The sequence below is a fragment of the Pleurodeles waltl genome, chromosome 9 (genome assembly GCF_031143425.1).
Source record: "Pleurodeles waltl isolate 20211129_DDA chromosome 9, aPleWal1.hap1.20221129, whole genome shotgun sequence".
NCBI classification, from domain to species: domain Eukaryota; kingdom Metazoa; phylum Chordata; class Amphibia; order Caudata; family Salamandridae; genus Pleurodeles; species Pleurodeles waltl.
In genome coordinates this window covers 233,746,585-233,766,719 of record NC_090448.1, presented here as the reverse complement: position 1 = coordinate 233,766,719, position 20,135 = coordinate 233,746,585, and the positions used below count along the sequence as shown (strand labels likewise).

The following is a 20,135-nucleotide window of genomic DNA, read 5'->3' as shown; positions in this document are numbered from 1 at the left end:
ACTTACCACCTGCTTGTTTTGCTGTAGTAATGGGCATGAGGCATCAAACTGAGGATTTGCATAGACGGGAGTCAACGCAAGCCTTGATGGGGGAGCACAGATGAATTTCACAACAGCAGGCTCAATAGCCGGGAAAGGGTTTGTTACAGAGGGTTTGTTTCCAACTGTCAGCGCTATTACCTGCACAAAGCAAAAGCAGAAAATTAGCTAAATCACGCTGTGCTATGTGAATCAGCACTCAGATCACTGCACAGTTACCGGACTCCCACATGTTTACAACAGAGATCACGCGCGGAGGATTTAACCAATGAAAGAGCACAGTGGTAATACTGACTGAGCATTATGCATGAATTATACACTAAATAAAATGTAACATGAAGGAGACAAATGGATTGCGCGATTATGGGGCTTAATTTCTAGAAACCAGACACTGTTTTTCAACCATAGCATACACACTAAAAAAGAGAAATGATCAAGACTCTGAATGTATCTACATTTACTACTGTGCAGATTTCACATAATTTAATATTTGTTGCTGATCAAAAACACAAGCAAAAGAAATAAAACCAGCAAGCCTCAGCATGAGTTCTTCAGGCATCGGAGCTCCTCACTCAACTCTAGGATCAAAAATCCAATTGCCTACACGATTTTTTTCTTTCACATTAAATTGACGCTTTTTATACTAAACCATGATTTCTTGAACGTATCAGGACGTGTTCTTCATTCCAGGTGCGCCTAGAGACCCATAACCCCATCCAATCATGTCCGTTCCCTAGGACCGTACTTTTTCTATGGTTCCTATATCAGAGCCAGGCTACAGCAAGTCGAAGGATACCACTATGCAGATTACTGGTAAATGATGAATAGAAATAATAGCAGCGTTTCCACATGCCAATATACCAACTGCAAACTTTCCAAACTAAGATAGAGTCAGGATTAAAAAGACGTGTTTTGCAATGGAACGATAATATTAAATGATTTAGACTGCTTTAATAGGAAAATAATCACTTATCAATGACTAACCCTACTTTTACACGTTACGTTTACATGTTTTGATTTTAACGTTGATCAATAAGATGTTTACTAAGCATTCAAAATATGGGTGCAGTAAATCAACGCCTACGTATACTTCTATGTTATTTAACATATTTCAGAGTTGGTGACAAGTCCAGTAATGCCTAGAATTTTTGCTTCTTTAGTAACTGTGGAACGATTTGTCAATATTTGTTAGGGGTTCAAATGTACCTAAATGAGTGAAGTGGCCCCGCAGAGAGGACCAACGCAGGTTCCGACAGTAAACAATGTTCTCCTTTATTTAAGTTTATCAGTTACAGGAAACAGGTCCATCGGCAATGACCTCCCAGGCTCAACTGACATGAATCGGTTCTACACGTCGCAGACGCAATAGAACTCATCCATGTCATAATGCCCCAACACTCTAGCACACCAAGCACAAGCACACATAACAATGAGCTTGTCTACTGCAATAGGGAAACGTCTCTCAAAGCTATCGCAGAAACCATTGGACGAATTTGTGGCAAACCTGGAGGAGGTACAGTGGTGTGGTCCACGTGAAGATTCCTTCATACTCGGGTGAAAAAAATCACAGAAAAATTGTTCAGCCATTTGTGCACAAAAAAGGTCAAATGAGGAACCAAAACTATATGGATAGCTTGACAACAGATTCCAGTTTAAATGTGCCAAGGATGTCCACCAAAACTTGAAAATTAAAGGCATATGATTGGATGAGGCAGTGCTTAATTTGTGCTTGTTGTTTCCGGTGCTGAGCACCGGCAGTTATTTTTGAAGGCCGGTGCTTATTCTTCTGCCCCAAGAATTTGCTGCAGGCAAAAGACACACATGGCAAAGACGGAGGAAGAGAAAAACGAAAAAGCGTCACAATGAGAGAAAGCAGAAAGCTGCAAAAGTGAGCTGGAGAGGCTTTAAATGGATTGAAGAGGTCCGAGATGGCTTCAGGATTACGCTGCCTCAGTATTCAGTGTCCCCACATTTAATTGCAGCAGCCACGTGTTTAAGAGGAGGGCTTTGAGCACCGGCATGGTTTTATTTACAAATTAAGCACTGGGATGAGGACATATTTTTACTTTGTTCAATGTGGGCTCATGGACAGAGGTGGGCTTTGTGGAACACACTGATTGAATGGCTGTAAATGAAAACTTTAGTTGCACCAGAAATTATGGGATCCAGGCACTGAAGCCTACTGTCTGACAAAATCATTTTTTGGAAGGAGGCGGGAGTTCGTTGCAGGTGGTAAATGAGACTATCCCCTTACTGTTAGAGAACATGTGGTCTTAGGATACCAAGAGGTAAAACTACTGCTCTCAGAAAATTCTTCCCGTTTTGTCACACTATCAGTGGATCTGCATGTAGGTACACAGATTATGTGGCCAACTCTTTTGATGGCTTTTTGGTTGAGTAATTTTTTTTTTTTATTCAATATTCTTTTATTTATGTTATTGTTACTTTGAATCCTGAAACCCATGGCCCCATAGTGTACCTGTGTCTGGCTAATGGCTATACATGGTGAGCACTGTAGAAATGTCAGCCAGGTGAAGGATAAAGCTAGGGCAGTTGTGACAGAGGCAAGTCCAAGGCACAGTCTGGGCCCGCTCCTAGATTCCACTACACATGGCTGAATGTCACATACAGTTGGTCCGATGGGAAGGGTTGGTGGCAATGCTAAACATAAAACCACTGAAACTGACCAGTCCTATATTATGCAAACCATAAAGCATGCCCCTGCCAAGTACTGCTAGTGACCCCCACACATGACATCAGGGATAACTTCTCAAATTATGTCATTTAATGACATTAGTGATGAGATCACATATAACAGTCCCATACGGTCTTTGCAAGTTCTCTCAAATAGTCTGCTTATGACATTCTTATCCTTCTAGTACATACTACTATCCACTATGGCCTAATATGTGGGAGCATGTAATTCGGATACAGTTGTCTCTAGGTCATGCACAAAAGTCTTCCTAATTTTTATGGAAGTTGTTTTTTTATCATACTGCCTTTTTCTAGATTACTTACAGGGTGATTTTTTTTTTTTAAACCAGATTTTATTAAGAGTTTTACATAGTCATTACTTCTCATACATATGTTCCCTATCCCCGGGGAAGTTCTTATTAACATTTTATCAGTAAAACAATTCTATCATATATTCTGGCGTGGCATTATCTAAGTAGTCAAACAAGATTAGTACTAATATCTATATATACAATCCCCCCTCCTAGTCCCTCCCTATCTCTCTCTTCCGAGAACCCTTGTTCAGGTGTTGGTATTGTTCCTGAAGTGTCCCATGTAGTGCTTAAGTGTGGTTTGATATTTTGGGTTGAGCATGGTCTACTACTCCTCCATCTTAATTCTTGGATATGAGGTCCGGGTTCTAATTAGTGGCTGATTGTCGTGACCCCTTTTGCCGTGTATATAACGCCGGTGGTATTACCATCCGTGGAAACCTTAGGGTGCGGTATCTTCTCTAAGTGTGTTCATTATTACTTCCCAGCCCTCTGCCACTTCGGGGGGTCTAATCCCGCTCCTGGATTCACGCTGGAGAAGTATTCCCTCCGCATTTGCCCATTTAAGTAGTTCACTCTTCCATGTTGGTACCCTGGGGCCCCTGGGGTTTTTCCAATTAGATGCGATCTCCCTTTTAGCCAGAGATATGGCCAAGTCCTGGAATCTATCTGTGATTTTGTGTTTTGCCGAGTGAGTAAAGGCGTGTAAGAGACAATTAGCCATAGTGCAGGTTACTTCCTTACTCAGGAGATGTGCCAAAGTCCGGCACACCTCCGACTAAAAGGGTTCCAACGTGGGACATTCCCAGAACATGTGGCTGAACTCAGAGCCGATGGACCCGCATCTTGGGCAACACTCTGTTACCTTACCAAAGTATTTGTTTATGCAGGCTGGGGTCAGGTAAGCTTGGTGCAGTACGTAAAAGTTTATAAGTTTAAATCTAGCATTTCTGGTCGCTTTGGGGAGGTTCTTCAAGATGCGTCCCCATTCTTCTTTTGGGATATCCCGGTTGAGATCTTTTTCCCATGTTTGTTTGAGGGAGATCAGAGGCGTTATATTGTCCGTTCTCATCAGCCCATAAAGTATTGAAACTACCTTAGATTTGTCGTTTGGGTAAGTTAGATATGTACAGATCGCCTGAGAGGGGGGCTCTGTCCCTTTCCCTCGCCAGTGCTTTCGTATGTTGGCCTTTAATGCCCCATATATTAAGAAGTGTCCCGCTGGAATGTCGAATTCCGTCCTAAGGGTCTTGAAGGGCATCAGTTTGCTATCCCTAAAGAGGGTGCCCACTGTGTTAATCCCACCTTCCATCCATTCCCCAAGATCAATCTGAGTTCCCCCGTGCGGTATTGCCTGTAAAGATAGAAGGGTACTACTCTAGAAGGGTACTCTACTCTGTAGAGTAAGGGGTCTCCACCTTGATCCTGCGCATAAAAGTTTTCCAACACTGATTCAGGATCTTTAATTCTGGAGAATCCAGTTTCCCGTCACCAGGGATTCTCAAGAGTATCTCAAACAGCCTATTTTCCTGTGGGGTGGATGCCCTCGCATTCGTTTTTGCATTTAATCTGTCTGAGAACCAATGCGCCAGCCACTGAAGATGTGCCGATAAATGGTAGGTCTCGAAGTCAGGAACTGCCAAGCCGCCATCTGTGGGTTGTCTCTGGAGCTTTGTCAGGGCAACCCTCCTCCTACCCCTTCCCCATATGAATGGAATTACCATGGTGCCCAGTTCCTTAAAGATGGCCCTAGGAATCCAGATCGGCAGCACTGAGAAATGGTATAGCAACCTCGGCACTACAATCATTTTGAGGATCGCTATTCGCCCAGCTACCGATAATGGTAGTGTCTGCCAGAATGCCACACAGGTTTTTATGGAGCGCATTGTGCTCCCGATATTACCATCTAGGATGTCCTGGAGTCGTGGTAAACTTTCACTCTTAAATAGGGGGTCCATTCGGCACCCATCTAACCAAACCCAAGTTCAGAGGTGTTGACTGCTGTCCCTTCAATGGAAACAGACCTGTTTTATCCCAATTCACTTTTAATCCCGAGTGGTCCTCAAATCGGGAAAGCATTAGTTGTACTAGGGGTAAATCTCTCTGGATGTCTTCCAGGAATATTAACAGGTCGTCTGCATAGAGGGCTATATGGTGTCTCTCGCCTACTGCCAGTATACCCGGGCTTCCCTCTCCCGCCCTGGCTGCAGCAGCCAGTGGCTCCATTGCCAAGGCAAACAGAAGAGGAGACAGAAGGCAACCCTGTCTTGTTCCACGCTCAACCCCATACCTGTTGGATATTGTGTGACCTGTGCAGACTCTGGCTGTGGGATTGGTATAGAGTAATTTTACCCAAGAGACATACTCGGGTCCAAGTCAGAGTTTGGACATTACTGTACAAAGGAATTCCCAATCCAAACTATCAAAAGCTTTTTCTATGTCCACTGCTAAGACGCCTGAAGCCGTGGCATTGGGGGCCAGGTCTCTCATGATGGCTATTAGTCTACGGATGTTTCCAGCTGTACTTCGCCCTGGTATGAACCCTTCCTGGTCTGGGTGTATCAAGGAGGACATCTTCGGCAGGAGTCTGGTTGCCAGGATCTTACTAAGGATTTTATAGTCAAGGTTCAGCATGGATAGAGGTCTATAAGCTCCCACTTTTGTTGGGTCCTTGCCGGGTTTGAGAAGGGGAACTATGACTGCCATACGGGTGGATTCCGGCAGTAAGCCCCGGTCCTTAGAGATTTTATATATATTTTCTAACCTTGGGGAAAGTATATCTGCAAAGGTAGCATAAAATTAGATGGGGAGCCCATCTGTGCCAGGTGATTTTCCTCTGGCCAGTCCTTTCATGGCCTCACTGATTTCGGCTAGTGTGATGTTCCCTTCTAATGGTTCTGTAAGTTAAGGCTCCAATGATTTTAAATGCAGTTCCGTTAAATAGTCTTCAGGTTGTTCTCCAATGTGATTGATTCTTTTTTTTGTATAAACCCTCATAAAATGACAAACTGAAGGTTATGTCCGTAATGGGGGCGGGGGGTGGTGGTGGAATCTAACAGACTGTGAAACCACCCACGCGAGTAGTCGGCCTGCTTTATCCCACTCTCCATGTGCCCGGGTGAGGTAATGCAATGAGTTACCTAAGTCCTAAGGTCTTGCACTGTGTTTTGTAATCAAGGATTCCCCGGTCTGTTTTTCGCCACCCCCCGTAGTTTGTCTTCAGCCCGCTCTGTGTCTCCCAGTAGTGTCCTGCACACACCTACCGTCCCAGCTATACATCTCCCGTGCATCACCACCTTAAAAGGCATCCCACTCCACCAGAGGGCTAGTAGTGGTTGTATTGTTGTCCTCAAAGTACTGCACCACACTTTGGCGTAGCTCAGCACGAAAGGGGACATCTTCTAAGAGTTCGGGTTTGAGCTTCCACGTGGGGTTACGAGGAACAATGGACCCCCACTTCAGGGTCAGCAAAAGAGGGTTGTGATCAGAAATTGTGCGGGACAGATATTCCATGTCTGGGACTTGCGACTATACATCTGGTGAGCAGAGGAATGTGTATAATCTAACGTGTAGTTCTTGTAGCTGCGAGAAAAAGGAGTAGTCTCTAATAGTGGGGTGCAATCTACGTCAGGCATCAACTAGACCCAAATTAGTTTGCCATGTAGTGAATTGTCGAGCTTTTCTCACCAGGGGGGAGCTTTGTAAAGGAGGGTGTGATTGGTCCATGTTAGGGTCTCCCACGCAGTTGAAATCCCCTCCCAGTATCACTGAGGATTGTAGGTAAGGGGCCAGTAAAGTAGTTAGTCGTGCAAGAAACTCTCCCTGATCAGTGTTTGGTGCGTATACATTAATAAAAGCCAAATCCCTGCCCTCTAATCTGCCCCTAATTGCCACAAATCGCCCCTCGGGATCTATAAAGTAGTCTGTCATTTGGAAAGGGACTCCCGCTTGGATCCAAATCAGGGCACCTCTTGAGTATGCGGAATAGGAGGTATAATATGCCTGGCCTCTCCATCTTTTCTGGAGGGCTCTACCCTCGGTCTGTGTTAAGTGGGTTTCTTGGAGCATGGCTATCTGAACTCCCCTCCTCTGTAGGTATGAAAAAACTTTATATCTCTTAACCATTGAGTGCATGCCCCTGATGTTCCACGTGAGGAACTTGTAGGATTTTAGCATTGTCATGTTGGAAATTTTCCCCCCTGGTTTCGGGCGAGCCCCAGAAGGTGGAGGCTCACATGTCTCCCGATCATGTTAATGGTATCTATGGGTAACTCCTTCTTCTTAGTAAGGGTTCTCTGGAACTTACCTAAACCCATAACATATTCCCAACCTGTAATTGCCCAACTCCCCAACCCCAGGACAAAAGTGGAAACTTCTCTCGCCCAAACTAGTGAAAAAACTGTAACCAGTCCATCAATGTCAGGGGTGCTCTGAGGTGAATCCGAGAGCATATCGTGGCATCCTCTCCCCGTCCCTCGGGAATCTATCACATGGCGATTTCATAGCACCAAATCTGTATTATGTTCAGTTGGATTCAGGCTGCTGGGTTACATCACAGGGATGTCAGCGTTCATTGACTTGATTACAGGCATGGCACGTCTTTCTCTTCAGGTTCCCGTGCCCCCACGGCTGTGACTATCTGACATTCCCTCAGATGATGTTATCCGAGGTCCCCGGTGTCACATCTGGACCCTGTTTATCGGATGTGTGCGAGAATTCCGAATCATGCTCTGATTCAGAATGTTCTAGGTCGTCCTGGGATTGTTTGGGGGATCCATGATCTGAGCCGCTTAGGGAAGCAGCTGCTTCCATAGCTTTTTGTCTTTCTTTCAGAATTTCCAGTGGGGACAGGCTGCTCAGTCTACTGGATTTATTATGTTTGTTTTTCCCTTGCAGTCCGAGCAGAGATTATCAGGACTGTGGTCTTTGTCCCCTGTCGTCTGTGCATCGATCCAACGCCAGGTCTCCTCTGCCGTGCCGAAGAATTGTGCGCCAGATTTGGTTACTATTCTTAACCTGGCCGGGAACATCATCCCATACTGGACTCCCATCTTGCGGAGTTTTTGTTTGGCTTCCCTAAAGGAGGCTCTCTGCTTCTGCACTTCTTTAGAGAAATCAGGGAAGATACGGATCACGTGGTTGTCAAGCATGCAGTCTCCTTTCTTCCTACTTTGACTTAGTAGGTAGTCCTGGTCTTTGTAATGAAGCAGTCTGGGTATTACTGGTCTACGGGGGGTTCCTGGTGGTGGGGGGGGGCGTGGGGGAGCGTGCCGGGACCCTGTGAGCTCTTCCTATTGCAAAGAACTGGGATAAGCCGTCATCTGCTACGTTTTCCTTCAGCCAATTTTAAAGAAATTCCACCAGGTTGGATCTTTCAGTTCGTTCGTTCTGGTAGCCCTATGACGCGGATATTGTTTCGCCATGATCTATTTTCGGCGTCCTCGGCAGATTTTGACGTCGTAACCCAGAGGACGAGGAGAGTAGAGCGGGAGCCTCACGAAGAGGCTGCGACCGCCATGGCGTCAGGCCACGCCCCCCCCAGATTACTTAGGTGATATTGAGGGCATCATGTTGAAGGGCATAACTGAAAGTCAAATTATTGACTATTATAGATTTTTGATTTAAATATTATTCAACAATATATTCCTGTTCTGTGTTTAAAAAAAAAAAAAATCAGGTATTTGAACATTCAGCAATGTTTACTATTTCGTCATATTTAGAAGAGGATTTTTTGGAGCACAAGGCACTGATTTGTGCACGTTATTGATAGGTTATCTGGAGCACATTTCCTCCTATTTTTCCGATTTCTGTTAAGTAAATGGGATTTAGCAAATTATGTATTTGGTGGTCTTTGTTCAGCTAAAATGTCATTTTTGGTTTGATGTGTATGGTATTGCACTATACATGGCTAATAGAACTGTATTCTATACCTACTTTAAGGGGCTTTCAGTGAACCTTTAACTACCGGCTTCTTTGCTCAGGAATCTAAAGCCATTGGATAGCAACACTAGCATTTGCACGCAGCATCTGCCAATAGGAACATTTTCATATCATCAGTTTTCTCATGGTTGGGTACGCGCTTACACATCCAACGGAAGGCAAAAAGGACTATTCTATATCTGAAAATGAAAATGTCACTTACCCAGTGTACATCTGTTCGTGGCATCAGTCGCAGTAGATTCGCATGTTCTGCAATAGCTCGCCATCTGGTGTTGGGCCGGAGTGTTACAAGTTGTTTTTCTTCGAAGAAGTCTTTCGAGTCACGGGACCGAGTGACTCCTCCTTTTGTCTCCATTGCGCATGGGCGTCGACTCCATCTTCGATTGTTTTTCCCCGCAGAGGGTGAGGTAGGAGTTGAATTGTAGTAATAGTGCCCATGCAATGGAGTGACTAAGTATGCACCTATTTAAGGTTGAGATGACACATATATAAATAATTGAAGGTAACTTCCAAACTGCTACAGGCTCCCGGGGAGGCGGGTGGGCACATGCGAATCTACTGCGACTGATGCCACGAACAGATGTACACTGGGTAAGTGACATTTTCAGTTCGATGGCATCTGTCGCTGTAGATACGCATGTTCTGCATAGACTAGTAAGCAGTTATTTCCCCAAAAGCGGTGGATCAGCCTGTAGGAGTGGAAGTAGTCTGAAATAATGTTCTTAATACAGCTTGACCTACTGTGGCTTGTTGTGCGGATAACACGTCTACACAGTAGTGCTTGGTGAATGTGTGAGGCGTAGACCATGTGGCTGCCTTACATATTTCTTGCATTGGGATGTTTCCTAGAAAGGCCATGGTAGCACCTTTCTTTCTGGTTGAGTGTGCCCTTGGTGTAATGGGCAGCTATCGTTTAGCTTTAAGGTAGCAGATTTGGATGCATTTAACTATCCATCTGGCTATACCTTGTTTTGAAATTGGGTTTCCTGCATGAGGTTTTTGAAATGCAATAAAGAGTTGTTTAGTCTTTCTGATGTTTTTTGTTCTGTCAATGTAATACATCAATGCTCTTTTGACATCTAATGTATGTAGTGCCCTTTCAGCTACGGTATCTGGCTGTGGAAAGAACACTGGAAGTTCCACTGTTTGATTTAGATGGAACGGTGAAATAACCTTTGGCAAAAATTTAGGATTGGTCCTTAGGACGACTTTATTTTTGTGTAGTTGTATAAAAGGTTCCTGTATTGTAAACGCCTGAATCTCGCTTACTCTTCTTAGGGAAGTAATGGCGATGAGAAATGCCACCTTCCAGGTTAGGAACTGTATGTCGCAGGAGTGCATGGGTTCAAAAGGTGGACCCATAAGTCTAGTTAGGACAACATTTAGGTTCCATGAAGGAACAGGTAGTGTTCTTGGTGGTATAATTCTCCTAAGGCCCTCCATGAATGCTTTAATGACTGGTATCTTATATAGGGAAGTTGAATAGGTAGTCTGCAGGTATGCAGATATTGCTGCAAGGTGTATTTTAATGGAAGAGAAAGCTAGGTTAGATTTTTGTAAGTGAAGCAAGTAACCCACTACATGTTCTGGAGTTGTGTGTAATGGTTGTATTTGATTAATATGGCAGTAGCAAACAAACCTCTTCCATTTACTTGCATAACAGTGCCTGGTGGATGGCCTTCTGGCTTGTTTTATGACTTCCATACATTCTTGGGTAAGTTGTAAGTGCCCGAATTCTAGGATTTCAGGAGCCAGATTGCTAGATTCAGCGATGCTGGATCTGGGTGTCTGATCTTTTGGTTGTGCTGTGTCAACAGATCTGGCCTGTTGGGCAATTTGATGCAGGGTACCACTGATAGGTCTAGCAGCGTTGTGTACCAGGGTTGCCTTGCCCAAGTTGGTGCTATCAATATGAGTTTGAGTTTGCTTTGACTGAGTTTGTTTACCAGGTAAGGAAGGAGAGGGAGAGGAGGAAAAGCGTAAGCAAATATCCCTGACCAGTTCATCCATAGGGCATTGCCTTGGGATTGTTTGTGTGGGTATCTGGATGCGAAGTTTTGGCATTTTGTGTTCTCCCTTGTCGCAAACAAGTCTATCTGAGGTGTTCCCCAGAGTTTGAAATAAGTGTTCAGAATTTGGGGGTGAATTTCCCATTCGTGGACTTGTTGATGATCTCGAGAGAGATTGTCTGCGAGTTGATTTTGGATCCCTGGTATAAACTGTGCTATTAGGCGAATTTGGTTGTGAATTGCCCAATGCCAAATTTTTTGTGCTAGCAGGCTTAACTGCGTGGAGTGCGTCCCCCCCTGCTTGTTTAGATAATACATTGTTGTCATGTTGTCTGTTTTGACGAGAATGTATTTGTGAACTATTATTGGTTGGAAGGCTTTTAGTGCTTGAAAAACTGCTAGAAGTTCTAGGTGATTGATATGCAGTTTTGTTTGATGTACGTTCCATTGTCCTTGTATGCTGTGTTGATCGAGGTGTGCTCCCCACCCTGTCATGGAAGCATCTGTTGTTATTACGTATTGTGGCACTGGGTCTTGGAAAGGCCGCCCCTTGTTTAAATTTATGTTGTTCCACCACAGAAGCGAGAGGTAAGTTTGGCGGTCTATTAACACCAGATCTAGAAGGTGACCCTGTGCTTGAGACCACTGTGATGCTAGGCATTGTTGTAAGGGCCTCATGTGCAGTCTTGCGTTTGGGACAATGGCTATGCATGAAGACATCATGCCTAGGAGTTGTAATACCATCTTTGCCTGTATCTTTTGTGTTGGATACATGCGTTGTATGATGGTGTTGAAATTTAGAATTCTTTGTGGACTTGGAGTGGCTACTCCCTTTGATGTGTCTATTATGGCTCCTAGGTATTGTTGTACCTTGCGCGGCAGAATGTTGGATTTTGTAAAGTTGACGGTGAACCCGAGTTTGAAGAGGGTTTGTATGATCTGATTTGTGTGATTTGAGCACTGTATGAACGAATGGGCCTTGATTAGCCAGTCGTCCAAATATGGGAACACATGTATTTGCTGCCTTCTTATGTGTGCAGCGACTACCGCTAGACATTTGGTAAAGACTCTTGGTGCGGTTGTTAATCCGAACGGCAGTACCTTGAATTGGTAATGTATTCCTTTGAATACAAACCTTAGGTATTTCCTGTGCGATGGGTGTATTGGTATATGGAAATAAGCATCCTTGAGGTCTAAAGTTGCCATGTAGTCGTGTAGTTTTAGCAATGGCAATACTTCTTGTAGTGTGACCATGTGGAAGTGGTCTGATTTGATGAAAGTGTTCACTACTCTGAGGTCTAGGATTGGTCTCAGTGTTTTGTCCTTCTTTGGTATCAGAAAGTACAGTGAGTAAACTCCTGTGTTTATTTGTGTGTTTGGCACTAATTCGATTGCATTCTTTTGCAATAGTGCCTGCACTTCTATCTCCAGGAGATTGGAATGGTGTGTTGTTAAATTTTGTGCTTTTGGTGGTATGTTTGGAGGGAATTGTAGAAATTCTATGCAATAACCATGTTGGATAATTGCTAGAACCCAAGTGTCTGTAGTGATTTTCTCCCATGCTTTGTAATAATGACCTATTCTTCCCCCCACTGGTGTTGTGTGGAGGGGGTGAGTGACATGTGAGTCACTGTTTAGTAGTAGGGGTTTTGGGGCTTTGAAATCTTCCTCTATTTCTAGGGAATTGCCCTCCTCTATATTGTCCCCGAAAACCTCCTCTATACTGTCCCTGGTAACTGGACGGTGTGGCTTGTGAGGTGCTGGCTTGTGTGCTTTGACCCCGAAACCCCCCTCGAAAGGGCGTTTTACGGAATGTGCTGTAATTCCCTCTGCTCTGCGGGGAGTAGAGTGCGCCCATGGCTTTGGCAGTGTCCGTATCTTTTTTGAGTTTCTCAATCGCTGTGTCCACTTCTGGACCGAACAGTTCTTTTTCATTAAAAGGCATATTGAGAACTGCTTGTTGAATCTCTGGTTTAAATCCAGACGTTCGGAGCCATGCATGCCTTCTGATAGTTACAGATGTATTAATTGTCCGTGCAGCTGTATCTGCAGCGTCCATGGAGGAGCGTATCTGGTTGTTGGAGATGGTCTGTCCCTCCTCAACCACTTGTTTTGCCCTATTTTGTAAGTCCTTGGGCAGATGTTCAATGAGATGTTGCATCTCGTCCCAGTGGGCTCTGCCATAGCGCGCAAGTAGTGCCTGGGAGTTCGCGATGCGCCACTGGTTTGCAGCTTGTGCTGCGACTCTTTTACCAGCTGCATCGAACTTGCGGCTTTCTTTATCTGGGGGTGGTGCATCTCCAGATGTGTGAGAGTTGGCCCTTTTCCTAGCTGCTCCTACAACGACAGAGTCTGGTGGCAGCTGTGTAGTGATGAAAACCGGGTCCGTAGGAGGCGGCTTATACTTTTTTTCCACCCTTGGTGTGATTGCCCTACTTTTGACCGGCTCCTTAAAGATGTCTTTTGCGTGCCGGAGCATACCAGGGAGCATAGGCAGGCTTTGGTATGAGCTGTGGGTGGAGGAGAGTGTGTTGAATAAGAAATCATCCTCGACCTGTTCTGAGTGGAGGCTTACGTGGTGAAATTGTGCTGCTCTAGCCACCACTTGAGAGTACGCGGTGCTGTCTTCTGGTGGAGATGGCTTTGTAGGGTATGCCTCCGGACTGTTATCTGACACTGGGGCGTCGTATAGGTCCCATGCGTCCTGATCTTGGTCACCCTGGCTCATGGTGGTGTGAGCTGGGGAGTGTGATGGAGTTTGTGCTGGTGAAACGTTAATCACGGGCGGAGGAGAGGGTGGTGGTGTAACTCTTTTCACCACTTTTGGTTGTGGTGTTTGTTCCGTCTGGAACTCCAACCTTCTCTTTCTCCTAATGGGGGGAAGGGTGCTTATTTTTCCTGTCCCCTGCTGAATGAAGATACGCTTTTGCGTATGGTCCACATCAGTTGCTTGTAGCTCTTCCTCAAACCTATGCTTCTGCATTTGGGAGGTTAGCGAGTGCTCTTCTGTATAAGAGCCTGAAGCTGGGTCGCTTGCAGTTTGTTTCGGCATCGAAACTTTGTCTGCGTGTTTTTTCGGCTCCGAGGTGACTTTTTTCCTTTTCGGGGCCGAAACCTCTCGGCGTCGATCTGTTTCGGTGCCGCTGTCTCGGCGTCGAGCCGTGTCCACACCGGCATCTCGGTGTCGAGGCTTGTCTCCAGCACTTTCTCGGTCCCGAGAAGGCTGCGTGCCGGTGTCTCGACCGGAGTCGGACGATCTCGGCACTGTTTGGGCCTTTTTCGGTGCCGACGGTCGGTCACCGAATTTATGGGTCGAGCCATGGCCTGGTGGCAGTGGCGTCCCCTGGGCCTTGTAAATGTTCCTCTGAGTGGATTTCGACGTCTTACTCACGGTTTGTGTATCGTCGAATCCTTCGGAGTCTGAGTCTTGGATCGAGAAGGTACCTTCCTCTTCCTGTTCCTCGAACTCCCGTTGGGCTGTCGGTGCGGACGCCATCTGAAGTCTTCTGGCTCGACGGTCTCGGAGTGTTTTTCGGGACCGGAACGCACGACAGGCCTCACAGGTGTCTTCGCTGTGCTCAGGTGACAGGCACAGGTTGCAGACCAAGTGTTGGTCTGTGTAGGGGTATTTATTTTGGCATTTGGGGCAGAAACGGAACGGGGTCCGTTCCATCGGCGTTCTTCAGCACGCGGTCGGGCCGACCAGGCCCCGACGGAGGATCGAAAAACTACCCCGAAGGGCACCGGAGCTCTTCGATCTTCGATGCGGTGTGGAATCTAAGTACGCCGATCCTGAACGCAACAATACCGACGAAAATCTTCCGAAATTAGCTAATTTTCCGTTCCGAAACTCGGAGCGACAGGAACACGTCCGAACCCGATGGCGGAAAAAAAACAATCGAAGATGGAGTCGACGCCCATGCGCAATGGAGACAAAAGGAGGAGTCACTCGGTCCCGTGACTCGAAAGACTTCTTCGAAGAAAAACAACTTGTAACACTCCGGCCCAACACCAGATGGCGAGCTATTGCAGAACATGCGTATCTACAGCGACAGATGCCATCGAACATTAGGTTTCAAGGTTTCAAGATGCTGAAACAATCACTGTCAAAGTGAATAGGTTTGACTTTTGTATGGTGGACGAATTGGGTGTGCACATGCTCTACAAATGACAAATCTAACAGCTTTGCGAATGATTGTTGGCACCGAAATGACAATCAACCCTATCTTTTGAACAGTAACAGAGCTGTGCTCAAAATGTTTATTATCACCAAAATTAATATTTTTAGCAATCTCTAATGACTTCTATGCTGTTGGTCTATGTAATAAAAAAAGAACCATGCTCAACCTGCATTGCTTCTATGGACTAACCTTCATCTGATCTACGTCCCTTATGTAAACGTATTCACTATGGCTGAACTGGAGACCCTGAAATGGGGCTCATTTATTATTTTTGGAGTTCTCATTATTTCACTTAAACCAAAGTCAAAGTGCTTGAATTCTCAGACAATGTTCAAATTAGTTTCCAAGGTTGCTAGTACAACAAAGCACGACCAAATCCAGCCAGTAAAGACATTCCTGCATTCAGAAAGCAACAACCAGGCCAGTCCACCCCCACGCTGAGCCCACACCACACTTAAAGAACTCCACTAACCCCAGATACACCAGCGTGCACACTGTAAGCTCCTCACCCAAATGTACAAAGCTCTTCCCAACATTGGCCCTGCCTACTTGACCACCCATGTACAATTCCACCATCCCTCCAGGCCCCTTTGCTCTGCCAGAAACTCAACACAACAGATCCTCCTCCTCCTTTCTTGATTTTTCACAAGAATCTGAAGACCTGGCTCTTTAAGAAAGCACTCTTGAGGCTTGCCTCACAGACCTGTTACAGCCCCAGGATACCCTCATCGATAGCACACTGTAAAACCACAGGTAATGTAACATCAAATATGGCCAATGCCAGCCTTTATTTACAAAGAAGAAAATTATATTGACATGCTTTATAGGGAATCGTGCGTATTATAATAACTTACATTAGATTCATGCTGCAAAACCTACACTTCTTGACTATTTACACATGGCCCTTGGTAGGTCTAAGGTAGGATTACTGGAAATAAAATGGACTCTCACAAGGCCAAAGCAGCTAAGAGGGGAAAATTAGACAAAGTGGAAAGTAGAGGGAAGAGGGCTCTTTAAGGATAGGGGTAACTGAAACCTGGTGACTCTGATCTTCCCTGTTGTACTGGCCACGGAACTGAATGTAGAATGTATTCTTCCTTTGTACAGTCTGTGTTCAGCTTACATTGAGCTATCCCAGCCAATTTCCTTTAAAAAAATCTAAGACAGTGCTTGCTATTACTTCAAATGGTCTGTTATTAAAAAAAAAGAAAAAAAGTCCGTCAATAAACAATGACGAATTGAGGATAAGTTGAGGGCAATTGTCTCTACCATCTACTCCACATTCATAAGACTCAGGTTGGTTAAAGTTTAGTTATAGTTTTGACTAATTCATTGCTAGATTAAGATCTTTCTGGCACAGGGTATTTAAACAGAGCTACTTACGTTTTCTTTTTAGGGTCAAGCACACAAAGTGCTCTCACCCTGGTGTAATCTCTCTGAGGACTTTTACCCATGCCCATCAGTTTGGTTGGTTCGTCGGCTTGCCTTTTAAAATTAGCTTGATTTCCTTAGTGAAGGGCATGCATATGTCATGCCAATTCCGATGTTTAGCCCTCCTCGAGCGCACCGGCCAACTACTGAAAACATACAAGGCTCGATGTTTTCCGTATGGTGTCTGAACTACTTTTTCTTTTTATTTTGTAGGCAACGCAATCTCGTTGGGCAGTAATCAAGCGCTATGCATGACATTGACCCTGTTACATGGATAACTGCACTTCTGCCGGCTACATGGATTATTGCACTTTTGGCAGTTGCATGGATAATTGCACTTTTGCCGATATGTTACACTGCAAGGGAATTTCTGTTTCCTTTTGTGTGTCTGCTTCGCACTCATGGGGGCTGTTGGATCGTTTATGTGAAACTGTTTTACTTTTCAGTTTATGTGGCAAGAAAATTCTGGTTAGGAGTTTAAAACGCTAATAGCTCTAACTTGAGAAAACGCGAGAACCAGTGCATTGCAAATGCTTGCTATTAGTAGTATGGCATTCTGTTTACGTTATTCCCTTACAACTGTCACTTGTGGAGAAGTGTGGCACAATGGTTAGAGCGGCAGACCCTGATGCAGAGATCTGGCCCGGGACCAGAGTTCAATTCCCACCTCAGTGGGTCTTGGGCTCAATTCCCTTGGACCAGATGATTCTCACCTCGGTGCCTAATCTAATTGATGGGTCTCACTCTGTAACTCTGGGCAATAGCTTGCTTAATCTCCTCAACAGCGCACTCAGCGCTTGGATGCCTGGCTTCACCGTGGGGTTGTCCAGGAGTGGGCGCCTCACAGGGAAAAGCCAGGAGGGGTTCCACAGCGGTATGCGTACAGCGCCTTGAGACCCTAACGGGTGAGTAGTGCGCTATACAAGTGCAAAGTTTACAGTTTTTTTAAGACTAGGTTTTTTTTTTTTTTAATCAAAGGCCCAGTCTCAAGATTTCAATTGGTTCAGGGCTATCTTTGGAAGTTTAAAAGCGCTGGAGTTTCATGGCCTGTCTAATCAGTTCCCAGGAGACGTGGTAGTGGTAGCATACTTTGGTGTACGTGGGGAAAATTACTTTGAGAATCTCAGTCATCTTATCTGTTATGAAACACAAAATATCAGGGCTTTGCAATCCTGCTCAGGGCCTGAAATCTGATTGGCTTGTGGGTGTCATGGTCCCAAGGTAGAAGAAACCCGGGGTTGCCCTGCCCAGTGGCCGCATGCACACAGCTCCTTCTGCATTATTAGTACAAGATTAGCGATGCATGTGCTGGGCCAACAGGATTTCCTGAAAGGTCATGCGGGTGAATGTGCTTACGGGTTGTGACATGCTTAAAGCTGTTAAGGACAAGCAAGAGGCAGCTTTAACTCTGACTTGAACCAACCCGCTGAAGCTTCGTTCAGCAATATTTCATTGTTTGAAGAGATGTGCTGAGCGTGTCGTTTCCTCCGCCACCCTGGTCTCTCGGAGTACCCACTCACGGAGAGCTTTTGCCCACATTCGAGATGTTGTTCTTAAGAAACCTAGTCATTCATTGCAAATGGAAATTCCATTACCTTCTTTAGACTTTTGATGAGGATACGTTGTCATCCATCTTAAAATCGGTGAACTGATTGTCATATGGGGATGCAAATCCATCAATACTTCTTATTACTTAAGCCCTCACTACGAATGGCCAGATGTGCAATTACGGCAGTAACCTACCATACCATGAGGGACCTACCAGACCCCAGTTTAATCATACATTTTGCAGGAATACTACAGCTCCATGTGGTTTCACTCAAAGATGTCCCCTCTTGCACTAACTTAGTAGAGCCTTAGAAACCTACCATTTAGAGGTACTTTCTCAAGCGGTTGCTCTGTAGCCCAGAGGCTGCTCAGATACTCTAGGGTAAAGCTTTTATGGTGAGCACAGATCTACAAGGTGAGTCTTAACTTGACATCAGAAATCACAAAAAAATGCTACTCCATTTCCCCCAAAAAAGTTCCATGTAGTTAATACATTATGTTGGATAAACACTTCAAGAAATAAACTACTCTGTGGTTTATCATCACAATGTGCTCAATAATTTAAACTCTATTTTAAAACTAATTTTCAGGTAGAGAACCTACAAATCAATATATAGAATATAGCTTAAAAACAAAAATCAGACTAGGAACAATACAATTATCCAAGTTGGGTATTGAAAAACGCCCAAAATACAGAAGAATCCTTTTTCGTAAACCTTTCATAGTATCTATCAGTGCACTCCTAGATGAAAGTGGTACTATATCCCCAAGTTAATCTCCCATATATTCCTCCATTAAATCACCACGCCAACTAAAAACAACATTTTCTGCACTTACTTGTTCTCCAAGTGCTCTGCATGTAACTCTAATCCAGTGTTGCAAAGGATTTCGAGATGCAGAAGGGGTGAAGATGTTGATTCCAACGCTGTCTGCATCCTCTGTAGAGATGTTTCTGAAAAACTTTGATGGTTCAAGAACCCATGGCAATGGTCCCCCTTCAAACAACATGTCCTTGGATGACCCTAATGTTACCAAGGCAACCGAAGCAGGATCAACAGTCTAGAAAAGAATGAATGTATTGACAAGGAGAATGAAAATTGGAATCAACAGAAACAAGGTGGATGTTGCAAATCAATTGTGATACACTGCACATGGGCAACACAGAAGATATTGCTCACTTGTTTTGTGCCCATACAGAGCTCTCTAAAGAATCCTAGACAATGAAAGCAAAGCTAGAGGTGCACGTCATTTGACTGCCCCAAGGTGAAACAGTTGCCCTTAATGTTAGTTTTTCAGCTGTATTTTCTATTATTCATTCTCCACTTCCAAAACAAACCCTTCCACACCTGCATTCCCAGGATTTGCCCTCATGGACAAGCAAAGTCAGTATGGGCAGAGGGGCTTTGAGACACTAGTAAGTCACATGAAAAAGTACAAGAAGGTAGGTGGAGGGGCTCCTGACAGTAATGTCCCACCCACTTCCAAGGTTGAAGGTCAATTTGGTTGTACACAGGTATATCACAACAGTTGGTAAAGGCTGCCAGATTCTTGTAGTCTATGCCCACAATTCTGTAAGCTGCACACAGCAAGTATATCTTACTAACTACACCCACAACAAAAACATAGGCACTTTTTAACTAACAAATTAAATGTGAAGAAAAGTATTGCATTTTTAAGAAATATGTGGCCCAGTTAGTAGCCCCTGTTATGGAACAAACACTCACTTAAATCCTTATTGGAAAAGTCGACATTAAGAAATAAGGAACAGATGGAGTAATGTAGACAAAGGTAGAGTTTTGTGGAACCACAAATATCACTGGTATTTGCAGTTGAATAGAAGTATCCGAAAATAATGGGTGTGATTGTTAACCGTCCTTGTACATTAAACCCAATTCACTACACAGTTTGAAACATTATCTCAATGCTATTAAACAAACCTAGCCAAACGCGATTCTAACATAAGAGTCCTATGTCCCTATGGA

The 20,135-nt window shown here is 44.6% G+C and overlaps 1 protein-coding gene across 1 annotated transcript in view; it reads right to left on the bottom strand.

Moving 5' to 3' along the window:
* Positions 1 to 20,135, bottom strand: part of NUP210 (nucleoporin 210) — a 462,103-nt gene that overhangs the window by 278,093 nt on the left and 163,875 nt on the right. Inside the window, exons 15-16 of the mRNA XM_069206618.1 lie at positions 18,991 to 19,212; positions 7 to 180 (exon numbers count right to left, since the gene is read on the bottom strand). Coding sequence (XP_069062719.1) covers positions 7 to 180; positions 18,991 to 19,212 — 396 coding nt within the window. The remainder of the gene's footprint in view (positions 1 to 6; positions 181 to 18,990; positions 19,213 to 20,135) is intronic.